This window comes from Odocoileus virginianus, chromosome 4 (genome assembly GCF_023699985.2).
Source record: "Odocoileus virginianus isolate 20LAN1187 ecotype Illinois chromosome 4, Ovbor_1.2, whole genome shotgun sequence".
Lineage (NCBI taxonomy): Eukaryota > Metazoa > Chordata > Mammalia > Artiodactyla > Cervidae > Odocoileus > Odocoileus virginianus.
Window position 1 is genome coordinate 77,263,592 of NC_069677.1, and position 13,071 is coordinate 77,276,662.

At 35.9% G+C, this 13,071-nt stretch overlaps 1 protein-coding gene across 1 annotated transcript in view; it reads right to left on the bottom strand.

Annotated features, from left to right (window-relative positions):
* BRWD1 (bromodomain and WD repeat domain containing 1) overlaps positions 1–13,071 on the bottom strand; it is a 123,001-nt gene that overhangs the window by 52,852 nt on the left and 57,078 nt on the right. The window contains exons 20-22 of the mRNA XM_070466778.1: positions 10,384–10,477; positions 5,908–6,039; positions 933–1,027 (exon numbers count right to left, since the gene is read on the bottom strand). Of these exons, the coding sequence (XP_070322879.1) occupies positions 933–1,027; positions 5,908–6,039; positions 10,384–10,477 (321 nt within the window). The remainder of the gene's footprint in view (positions 1–932; positions 1,028–5,907; positions 6,040–10,383; positions 10,478–13,071) is intronic.

The window sequence follows — 13,071 nt, forward strand, 5'->3', positions numbered from 1 at the left end:
CTAGTTTGAGCATCGGCCAAGAAAGTTGACATTTATCAAGATGAGGAACAGATACTAACACCTTCATTCCCATGAATTTGGATACCAAAACTAAACAAAAGCTAGTATGTATGATAAAGTAATGTTTATATTTTAAGGCAGGGCAAGGAAAATTCAACATAAAATTCTCTATGTGCGTCCATTTGGGCCTTCCTCCCTAAAGAGCAGTGGGCATCAGCATTATATGTTAGGCAGGGTCGCTCACAGACAGGAGTGCCTACTCAATAGTAAAGATCATTTTTTCTCTTTTATTCTGACGTTAGCAATTTAACTTCTTAAAAGAATAACCTGCTTTCCCAGCTCTGGAGGGGGTCACAAGTGCTTAGTGCTCACTTTGTGCAAGCTGACCTAGACTACGAATCCTTGGCGAGATTTACGTAAAACAGCAGAATGTCATCCTGATGGACCATCTTTTATCTTGAAATTGCACGTGACTGTGCCTTCAGCTTCCAACAGGCCCAACAGTTCTCAGAGCTTCCTGCAAATCTGCCTCCTGGTTATAATCCTTAGTTAGCTTGATTGATTAATATCCCCTTTTTCTTCTTCTTGATTAATTAACTGAATTACCATCAACATATGCAATAACTAATAATAAATTTAACAGTGATTTTACCATACAGACTTTGGATATTTCTCTTTATGAATGTAGCCCAAGGCTAATTGCTATTTTGAGTACACACATTTACACTTTGGCTCACACGTTTTATAGTCAAACAAAATACCCAAAATATTTTCTATAGAAACACAGCTGTTAATCCAGGTTTTTTCTCCTTTTAAATGTATTAAAAACCCGGTAGATGGAAGCTCTTACATCTTAAATGTCACTCAAGTATGACTCCATTCAAGGTTATGACTAAAACGTTTAAAAGTTTAAAACAAGTAAAAACAGGTACCTTGAACTTTCACTGTCACTTTCACTTCTTCTATCACTTTTCCATTCTTCTTCTTCAGAAGAACAAGAACCTTCACTTTGATCACAAGAAGTCTCCTGATTTGTGGAAGGAGAAAAATAAAAATCTTGATCTCCAACTTTAAATAACTCAAGAGAAACCACACAGTCCTTCTAACCAGGTAATAAAATATAATTAGGTAAATTCAAAACAAAAAGCAAGTGTCTTTACTACATCCCTTTTCTTATCAAAGAATTAGGCAAGAGAAAATATCTGTGAGACTTAATACTACTACTACTAACAAATAAAAAACTGATATAAGAGACCATTCTCTGAGCGAAGTTAATAAGAAGATAATGTAAACATTCTCAGTGTTTCAGACTCAAGCCAGTGTTAAGACATGGGCAGTAGCATCTCATGCACTTTCAGTTCTCTAATGACATATAATGCTGAGCACCTTTTAGAATGCTTATATGCTATCTGCATATCTTCTTTAACAAAGTGCCCATTGGATCTTTTGTCTATTCTTAAATTTAATTATCTTTTTCTTGAATTTTAAGAATTCAAGTCCTTTATCCGATATGAGTTTTATAAACATCTTCTCCCAGTCTGTGGCTTGTCTTTTCATTCTCCTAACAGTATCTGTCAGGCTTTTCTATTGTCAGGTTTTTCTTTCATGGATCACGGCATTGAAATTGTATCTAAAATTCATCACACCCAAGGTCATCTAGATTTTTATTATATCTTTTAGAAATTTTATGATTTTATATTACATTTACATTAAGTTTATGATAATTTGGAGTTAATTTTTGTGAAAATGTGTCTAGATTTTTTTTTTTTTCTTTTGCATGTGGCTATCCAATTGTTCCATACCACTTGTTGAAAAGACTATGCCTTGTCCATTGAGTGGTCTTTGCTCCTCTGTCAAACGTTAATTGAGCCTATTTGTACTGGTCTATTTCTGGGTTTGTTATTCTGTTCCACTGATCTGTTTGTCTATTCTTTCACCAGTACCATGCTGTCTTAAAAACTGTAGATTATTTATACTAAATCTTAAAGTCAGGTAGTAGCTATCAATCCTGTCCTTTTGTTGCTCTTCAGTATTCTCTTAGTTATTCTAGGTCTTTTTTTTTTTCCTCCAAACAAACCTCAGAATCTCTTTGCCAATATCCACAATATTAACTTGCTGGGACTTTGACTGGGACTGTGTTCATCTATAGATGAAGTTGGGAAGAAATAATATCTTAACAAAGATGTGGAGCACAGGAACTTTCATTCCCTGGTGATCAGAATATAAAATGTAACACAGCCACTGTGGGTAACAGATTGGCAATTTCTTACAGAGCTAAAAAGAAACTGATCAGAGAGGAAAATTAAAGTCACATTACCAAAAAGGGGTCAATGTGAAAAGGCCACATACTTTTTGATTCAACTATTTAACATTTTAGAAAAGTCAAAACTATGGAAATGGTAAAAAGATCAATGGTGCCCATGCTCAAGACGACAAAGAAAGTGATGATTAAGTACAACAGAACGGGGTTTAAGACAATGGAACTATTCTGTATCTTATGATAGATACCAAACATTATGCATCTGTCACACCCCATACAGCACAGTGATCCCTAATGTAAACTACAGAATTTAGTTAATGATAATGTATAAGACTGGTTCATCAGTTGTAGCAAGTATACTATACTAAATCAAGATGTCATTAACAGGAAAGAGAAACCATATATGGGACCTATGTAATTTTTTTTAAACCTGAAACTACTCTAACATATAGTCTTTAAAGGAAGAAAGGGGAACAAACGACTAATTTCCACAACCCTAAAAGCTGCAGTCTACTTTAACTGCTGGTCTTTGCTGCTAAGCAGGTATTTTTTTGTTTTGTTTTGCTTTCAGCTACACTGGGTCTTCGTTGCAGCGAGTGCAAGCAGGCTTTCTCTAGTTGTGGCGAGCAGAGGCTACTCTCCAGTAGCAGCGCAAAGGCTTTTCATTGTAGTGGCTTCTCCTGTTGCAGACCACAGGCTCTAGGCACTCATGCTTCAGCAGTTATAGCTCATAGGCTTAGCTGTCCCAAGGCATGTGGGATCTTAGTTCCCAGACTAGGGATCAAACCTGTGTCCCTTGCATTAGGTAGGCATATTCTTAATCACTGGACTACCAGGGAAGTCCCCCGAAGCAGGTACTTTTAAACTGAGACACAACCTTTTCCTGTAACAGCCATTAAGTGCATCATAACAGATAATGAAAATGCCAAGGAGAAACAAAACTAAAAGAAAATATCAACTTTGCTCACTTCATTTGAAAATGCAAAGTAAACATATTCTAAAAAAAAATGTTTCTCAAAATGGAAACCCAATGCCATTCAAGGAGTACAGATTCCTAGGCCTACCAATCTAGATCAACTGAACAGAAGCCTGCTTTTTATGTTCAAAATAGACTTCTAAAAAAGTCACAGTAATAATCAACTATTAAAATCTACTACCTGGAAACCACACATTCTGTGAAAAAATTTTACATGTTTTGTCTCAGTTAACTCTCAAAACACTTCTGTAGACAAACGCAGGGTTAAGACAAAGCTAATGAAACTTAAGTTGCAGAGGTTTTCAATTTAACTTGTCTATCAAGGCCTTGTGTCTACTTGTAACTCCCGAGTTCTTTTTCTAAAGGATGTCCCTAAATTAAACAAGATTCAAACCCCCAAAATCCTGGATCTATCCTGCTTATGAGTTTTATCCTGTCAAGTCACTACCTGCCCACTAACTAAATAACAACTGTGGACAAGGATGTGAAGAAACTGGAAACTTTATACACCACTGACTGGGAATATAAAATTCAGCCACTTTGGAAAACAGTCTGGCAATTCCTCAAAAGGTTAACTACAAAGGTACTATATGATTCAGCAAACTGACTACTAGATATAAACCAAAATGTAAACTTACGTCCTAACAAAACCCTGTACATAAATGTTAATAAGCAGCAATATTCACCACAGTCAAAAAGTAGAAACAGAACTTCCCTGGAGGTCCAGTGGTTAAGTATCTGCAGGGGATACCAGTTCAAGCCCTGGTGCAGAAAGATTCCACATGCCATGGGGCAACTAAGCCACGCACCTAGAGCCTGTGCTGCGCAACAAGAGAAGCCACCGCAATGAGAATCCCACACACCACATGAAGAGTAGGCCCTGCTTTCCCCAACAAGGGAAAGCCTGTGCATAGCAGCAAAGAACCAGTGCAGCCAAAACTTTTTCTTTTTTTAAGTAGAAATAATACAAATGCCCACTAGCTGATGAGTGGGTAAACAAATGGCAGTCTATTCCTATAATAGAATACAGGGCAATGAAAAAGAATGAAGTCCTGCTTATACATGGAATCAGCCCTGAAAGCATTAAGTGAAAAAAGTCAGTCACAAGATCATTCTGTATGTGTCCATTAAATGAAATGTCCAGAAAGCAAAAATTAACAGGAATAGAAAGATCAGTGGCTGCCAGGGGCTTGGAAGGAGTACAAGCCCATCCATGGAAGTACTTGCAAATGGGTATAAAGTTTCTTCTTAGGTGATTAAAATACTTTGAAATTAAACAGTGGTGGTGACAGCACAATTTTGTTTTTCTCGTTTATTTTTATTAGTTGGAGGCTAATTACTTTACAATATTGTAGTGGTTTTTGCCATACATTGACATGAATCAGCCATGGATTTACATGTGTTCCCCACCCCTATCCCCCATCCCGCCTCCCTCCCCATCCCATCCCTCTGGGTCTTCCCAGTGCACTAGCCCTGAGCACTTGTCTCATGCATCCAACCTGGGCTGGTGATCTGCTTCACCCTTGATAGTATACTTGTTTCAATGCTATTCTCTCAGAACATCCCACCCTTGCCTTCTCCCACAGAGTCCAAAAGTCTGTTCTGTACATCTGTGTCTCTTTTTCTGTTTTGCATATAGGGTTATCATTACCATATTTTAAAATTCCATATATATGTGTTAGTATACTGTATTGGTCTTTATCTTTCTGGCTTATTTCACTCTGTATAATGGGCTCCAGTTTCATCCATCTCATTAGAACTGATTCAAATGAATTCTTTTTAATGGCTGAGTAATATTCCATTGTGTATATGTACCTTATCCATTCATCTGCTGATGGGCATCTAGGCTGCTTCCATGTCCTGGCAATTATAAACAGTGCTGTGATGAACACTGGGGTGCACGTGTCTCTTTCAGCTCTGGTTTCCTCGGTGTGTATGCCCAGGAGTGGGATTGCTGGGTCATATGGCAGTTCTATTTCTAGTTTTTTTAAGGAATCTCCACACTGTTCTCCATAGTGGCTGTACTAGTTTGCATTCCCACCAACAGTGTAAGAGGGTTCCCTTTTCTCCACACCCTCTCCAGCATTTATTGCTTGTAGACTTTCAGATAGCAGGCATCCTGACAGGTGTGTAACGGTACCTCATTGTGGTTTTGATCTGCATTTCTCTGATAATGAGTGATGATGAGCATCTTTTCATGTGTTTGTTAGCCATCTGTATGTCTTCTTTAGAGAAATGTCTATTTAGTTCTTTAGCCCATTTCACAATTTTGTTAATATTCTAAAACCACTGGACATTGTACATGGTATGGTACAAATGCTGTTCAAAATTGTTAAGAGAAATTCAAAATATGAAATTTCATCTTAATCTCTAGAGAATACCATTGTTGTTAGTTTATTTTTTGTTGTTGTTGTTAGTTTAGTCACTAAGTCATATCAGACTTTTTGCTGCACCATGAACTGTAGCCATTTCCCAGACAACAATACTGCAGTCCAGGGGATCTGCCTGACCCAGGGATCAAACCCACAAAAAAAAAAAAATAATAATAATGATAAAAATAAAAAATAGAATACTGTTATTTTTACATAATTTCAAGGTAGATTCAAAGTAAAGAATTAAGACTAATTATTATTCAAGATAATTTTATATGTTTTAAAGTTATGAAACTCACATGTCTTATGGAACTTGAAGATTCATTTCCAGAAGATAACTCAAGCCGTCCAAGATTTCTTCTACCATAATTTGGATATTTACGCCTACATGTCCTCTGTCTAGACTGTGACATCAAAGTCACCGAATCAGACTGAAATACAAATGTGCAGATGAGAATAAACACTTAAATAAGTACAACCTTCAATAAAATATTTATCATTCTATTAAGTCCCTAAAGGATTTAAGACAAAAATAATAATAGTAAGTTCAAAAAATAAAATATTCTTGAATGGGTATTTTTGCCATGTATTGTTAATCAAGATTGGTTGTTTTCTGCTTTTTTGTTTTTCTTTATAACTTTTAAGATATTTAGAAGACATGGCTAAATTTAATAAGCACATTAGATCAGCATCTTCCAAACTATATCATATTAATTGGTTTACCATAAGATAATAACTATAATCCAAAAATAAGAAATCACTTTAAAGTATTTATCTTAGAAGTGAAAGTATGTATTCCTATATTATGATGCAGTAACCAATCTTAAAAAATATATCACTGTGTGAATACACAGAGAGAAATATCTGAAATGATCCTTAAATAACAATACAACTTATTTTCAGGTTTTAACTTTTTGGATGATTTGTTGTCAGTACTTTTCAGCTGTGCTTGAATTTTTTTTATGTGTGCTTGAATTTTTTAAAATACTTTTTTCATTAACAAAATAACTGGAAAATCTTTTAAAATCAGCCAAGTAAAATAGCTAGACTGAAAGGGCAGCAGTGGGGGGTGAAGGGGGGAGGAGCATGCTATTTTTCACACACCAAAATCATGTATTCATGTATGTGAAAGCACTTCGTGAAAGTATATATTCCCAGAACTGATATACAAAATCAATTTTCATGTTAGTGCCATCTTTTTATAACCATGAGGGTGTTTTATCAACATATCCTGGCTGATTTTAAAATAACTCCTTTCCTTAATCTGCCAGTACTTTTTTTGTTAAAGCAACAATTCCTATTAATGAATTTCATGACTAAGAATATGTAAATCAGAGGGACCAAAAAACTACCAATAAGAACAAGAAAATCTGTCAAAATACAATTTTTTAAAAAAGTTTGAGCACACTATATACCTAATAAGTCTATGAAGATTTACAAGACCAATACACACAAAAAATTATCAGCAATGTAAAAGAACCCTAGATTTTCACTCTGGAAGAGGAAGCCGAAAGATTAGCAGATAAGCAAAAAACTGACAGACTGAATTCTTGAGTTAAGCTAACAAAAAATGCAATCCAGAGTCTCCTACATATAGGTAAGCAACTCAAGCTTCGGCTGTTAGCCCAAAGGACTACAATCTAGACTATAAGTAAACTACAGACCAACAGTAACCCCAAGGAATTAAAAGTCCATCCTTGTCTGGGTTAAGGTGACACAAGCTTGAAAGAGGCCCAAGTAGCCTACGAGAAGCAAATCATACGTGGAGTAAAAACATTCCGAGACTTCGAATCATCTCTAACCTCTAACATTCAATGAAAAACCACAGGGAACAGGATTTCCCTGGTGGTCCAGCGGTTAACAAACCCCCTGCCAATGCAGCAGACAGAGGTTCAATCCTTGGTCCAGGAAGATTCTACATACTGCAGGGCAACTAAGGCTGTGCACCACAACTATTTGAAGCGCACACTAGAGCCTGTGCTCTGCAACAAGGGAAACCACCACAATGAGAAGCTTGCACACCACAACTAGAGAGTAGCTCCCACTCACCGCAACTAGAGAAAGCCCATGGGCAGCAATGAAGACCCAGAGCAGTCATAAATAAACAAATAAAACAGGCAACAAAGAAAATGTAACTGTAAAAAAATGAGAAAAAAATCAATACTGAATGGAAACGCATCAATAGGGGAGTAAGATACTGAAATAATCAAATGGGTTTTTTAAATAACTAGGGCTAGTTTTCAAGGAAATAAATAATGAGAACTTCAGAAAATGGAAAATTCTGAACCAAAAAAAATACAATAAAACTAAAAACACAAATTTAATAGCAGATTACACACAGCTGCAGAGAACTAACTAAATGGAATATATTCAGTCAGAAAAAAATTCAGAACAGCAAGAAACAGCCTAGAAACAAAAGAGGTAGAAAGTAAGAGACAGAAAAGTAAAGGATAAAAACATACTATGCAAACACTAGCCAAAAGAAGCACAGCTACCTTCATATAAAAGAATCTGAAGACTAAAGCTCTACTACAGATAAATTCGTAATGATAAAAGGTTCAATTCAGTAAGAAAAAAGGAAAATTCTAAATATGTACACATATACACACCACATGACATAGCTTCAAACTACATAAAAAACAAGCAGAATCAAAGATATCTACAAACACAGTGATATTTTAACACACATCTCATCTTATAATGATATTTTAACACACATCTCACCTTCCTTATAGAAGATTTCAATCATTTTGAAACCACATGTGGCATTAACTACTACAGCTGAATATACACATATTATATGCTCCAATAATTTTGCTCCAGTGCATATACTCAAAAGAAATACATACACGGATAACCAAGAAATATGTACAAAATGTTCAAAGCAGTATTCCTAAGTTATTGTTCATAATATGAAAACAATCCAAATGTCCTTTAAGAACAAATTAAACAGCAACATGCTCATTGTGTGAATACTATCCAGTAACGAAAACTGAACTGCAACTACTCACAGCAAAGATAAATCTCACAAGGTCAAATGCAAGCCAGATATAAAATATTACATATACATACTGTATGATTCCATTTAGATCAGTGTTTATCCTTTTTAACTTTGTAACTGTTTCTTGAATAAATTTTTGATGTAACTTAGATTGTTAAATATCAAATTACATACACAAATTAGAAACTTATGAATATATGTGCTGTGCTACGGTTGGTCATTCAGTCATGTCTGACTCTTGGCAACCCCATGGACTGTAGCCTGCCAGGCTCCTCAGTCCATGGAGATTCTCCAGGCAAGAATGCTGGAGTGGGTTGACTTGACCTCCTCCAGGGGATCTTCTCAGGGATCAAACTCAGGTATCCTGCATTGCAGGTGGATTCTTTGCCATCTGGGCCAGCAAGGAAGCCCAAGAATATTGGAGTGTGTAGCCTATTCCTTCTCCAGGGGCTCTTCCTGACCTCAGAATTGAACTGGGATCTCCCGGATTGCAGGCGGATTCTTTACTGTCTGAGCCAGCAGGGAAGCCCAAGAATACTGGAGTGGGTAGCTTATCCCCTTCTCCAGGGGATCGTCCCGACCCAGGAATCGCACCGGGGTCTCCTGGATTACAGGCAGATTCTTTAACAGCTGAGCTACCAGGGAAGCCCTCTATGAATATATAACAGCACTGTAATCAGATTTTTTAAACTATTTCATAACTTATTTTTTCAGCAAAAACAACTGAAAAAATTGATTTCTTAAAAATTGTAGTTAAATTTAACTGCAGTTTTTTCAAGAGGAAATACCCTAACTAAAGCTGAAGATATACTCACTCAGATAGTCAACATTTTCTTCTTTTCAGTACTTTATATAGTAACAACTTGAATTACTTTTAAATTAATAAGATAGAGACAGTTTTTATTTAATTCTCAAAGCCCAAGTCATAAACAAAGGCACTGTTTATGTGGCATCAAGACAGTGAATGTGGCAGCCAGGCACACACAGGCCATTTCTCATGATACGGCTACAAGACTAAATGATCAACTGAAAGAGAATACCTTGCAAACACAACCATTTTTCACCACAGTTTTGTAGCACTTATCTTGCATATATTTTGTGTAAATTCCATTAACTTGCTAATGCTTCATATATGATAGTTATGAAAATCTAAAATGAGCAATTAAACACTAAGGAATAAGATTTTTCTCAAGTGGGTCTGGGCTTTGCATGATCACATACCTAAGATTTTTTAGATATCTAAGATTTTTAATAAACGCATGATTTAGAAAACATCAGAAACAGACAAAGCTAACCAACATCTTTAGAAGTCAAATAGTTGATTACCTTCAGGACAAAGGAGAAGTGATTTGAGAATGGAAATAAAATGCTTTTGATGGGCTCATTATGTTCTAGTGATTATTAAGAGCATAATCATTTTTTCTTTTTTCTTCTTAGGCCACGCCATGAGGCATGCAGGATCTTAGTTCCCCGACCAAGGATTGAACCCAGGCCTCCCAAGCCCTCCATATTGGGAATGGGGAGTTTTAACCACTTAACCACCAGGGAAGTCCTGACAATAATTTTCTAGAATCCTTTAGCATTCTCAGGCATTAGGCTACTTCCTGCAAGTTTCAAGTCACTTTTCCTAACAGCTGTACAACTTTATGTCTATCATTTAAAATCCCAAATAGAAGGCAAATATTACTAATATTCGCATTGATCAAAAAGAAAACTATAAATTTCAGTTCAATTTCTAATTTGTTTATTCCTAAGAAAATGGAATTTAAGTTACCTTTTGTGAGAATTGGAGAGTCTTCCTCTTTCTTCCAATTATATAAAGATTTCTTTCTTGTTCACCTTTCTCTATTCTGAAGTCTTCCAACTTCCTACAAATTTAAGTACCCAGTTATATTAGTTACAGATAAATAAAGGATCTATAGAGAAAAAAAATCACGATTCTGGGAATCATAAATTACTTTTTTAATTATTAAGAAAATTCCTAAAGTTATAATAAAACTTAAGTCAAACAGTAGTTTGCAAGGAACTTAATATAAACAATCTCTTACAGGCAACTAGGAGGTCCTATTTTTCATATATAACACAGAAATATTCATTCATTTATGTTCTGCTTGGCCCTATGAGGACCAATCTGAACAGGATCTCTCACATTAGCTACTCAAAATATACCTATGATTTTTGAAAATTGCAATTCTATTCTCTAAAGAAAAAATAACAGCAGAATCCTTCTCCAAACTTAACACTTCTCATTTTATAATTTCTAGAAACCAGAACAGCAATGTTACTGGTTCTTCTAATCACTCACACGACACAAAAGAAAATTTATAATGCTGCTGTGACCAGTTACAGAGCAAGGGGTCTTTGGCAGTGAAGATCATTTTCCTTCTTCACCACTAGGAGTTCAAGTAACTAAATGTCTTTTTTCTCAAATATGTTGTTGAAAACATGGCTTTATGCTTTGTATGCTCACTTTAAAATTCCACTAGAAAAGTTTCAAAACTGACTTTGTACCCATGCTCTAAGATATAAGTGAACACTGAAATGAGTATAAGCATAAATGATATAAAGACAAAGACTGATTTCTAAGGAAATCACTTTTTTCTCAAAATACATCAGCAGCCCACACTCATATGACAGCCAAACATCATCCACAGGGGAGTTCTAAATCAGACTCCCCTTCACAAGTAATCAATTTCACCAGCAGTATATGTATTTAAGGAACTACCATGAGGTTTTTCACTTGTAGCCAAATGAAACTTTATACCTGTACACCTCCCTTTGTTTTGACAGTGAACCACTACACACAATTTATTTTCAATCAATAATAAAGCAAAGGAAGATTCTAGATCTTCAAAAGTACCACATTCAACTGTATGTGATTCCACACCTATGTGAGGTGGTCAGTTAAGAAAAGTAACATTATGAAAGATCACAATATATATATGTGATTCACTCAATCATTTAGAATGAACATAATTTCTATTTATTGGATTTAGACAAACTATATACCTGAACTTTAGCCCCAAACAAAACCATGCCATGCCATGCTAAGTCACTTCAGTCATGTCCGACTCTTTGTGACCCCATGGACTGTAGCCCGCCAGGCTCCTCTGTCCATGGGATTCTCTAGTCAAGAATACTGGAGCTACCATGCCCTCCTCTCGGGGATCTTTGCAACCCAGGGAATTCTGAGACTTCCCTGGTGGCACAATGGATAGGAATCCGCCTGCCAGTGCAGGGGACACCAGGATTCAACCCCTGGTCCAGGAGGATTCCACCTGCCTTAGAGCAAATAAGCTCATGCACCAAAACTATGGAGACTGTGCCCTAGAGCCTGTGCTCCGCAACAAGAGGAGCCACTGTAATGAGAAGCCTGCGCACCACAATAAGAAGCCCCAGCTTGCCACAGCTAGAGAAAGCCTGCACCCAGCAAGGAAGATACAGCATCACCAAAAATAAATAAAAGTTTTTTAAAAAAACAAAAGAAATGCTTGTTTAATGAACTATTCTTTAGGACTTTCATTTCTGATAACTGTTTGCTTCCCTTGATTTTGACAACAAAAAGTATAGCAAAATGACACTTTCAGTTTCAATGATCATGCAACTCAAGACAAATTTTAAGGTTTAATTATAGCATACTACATACATGGTAGTGATTTTCTGTATTTCTTATCCTAATTTCAGATTTTGCTTTTCACCAGTTTACTGTATACTTATAAACATTCTTAAAATTCACTGTATAAAATAGAAGTATCATAAAATACTAATCCCTGACTCTTCTGGCTAAACACATGAAAACTTACACAAAATTATCTTCAAGGTATTAGTTATTACGAGACACAAACATGACAGAATGCTGAACGGTTTTAGATATCTGCTGCCTCCATTTTGGTAACTTGAAAATCAGTATAGTACAATTCAGTACAAGGAAAATCCTACCATCCACAGCATACTTAGGAGATATCATTTCTCCCTAAAGAGAATAGGGTTACTTAAGAGGAAAGACTGATCCTAGATCTAGGTAAAATTTACAAAATGAATCTGTAACCCTGTCATGCCTGACATCAAAGACGATATGCAAGGCTACTACGTCATTTCAAAAGGACTCCGGGGCCAACTTGCAGAAAGCTCCTCCTGGCCAGAGATGGAAAAACTTAAATATCAATAAGGACAATAGAAATAGCTATATCACAGCAGTGTGATTAATACAGTGAAAAACACAAACACATATGAACTGGCCACTCTAGGACATAAAGGAATAAATTTTTATTTTGAAGGTAAATAAAGCAAAATCAGCAAGCATTATCTTGCTTTTTATACAAATTTTACTACTAGATGATCAAATAATAGAAGTGAGTAAATTTTTGTTTAGAAGTATCCAAGATAATAAAGAACTCAGAGCTGAAATATCACTCTTTTATAATCTCTAAAGAATGAATGCATCTAGGGTAGTCAGCATCAA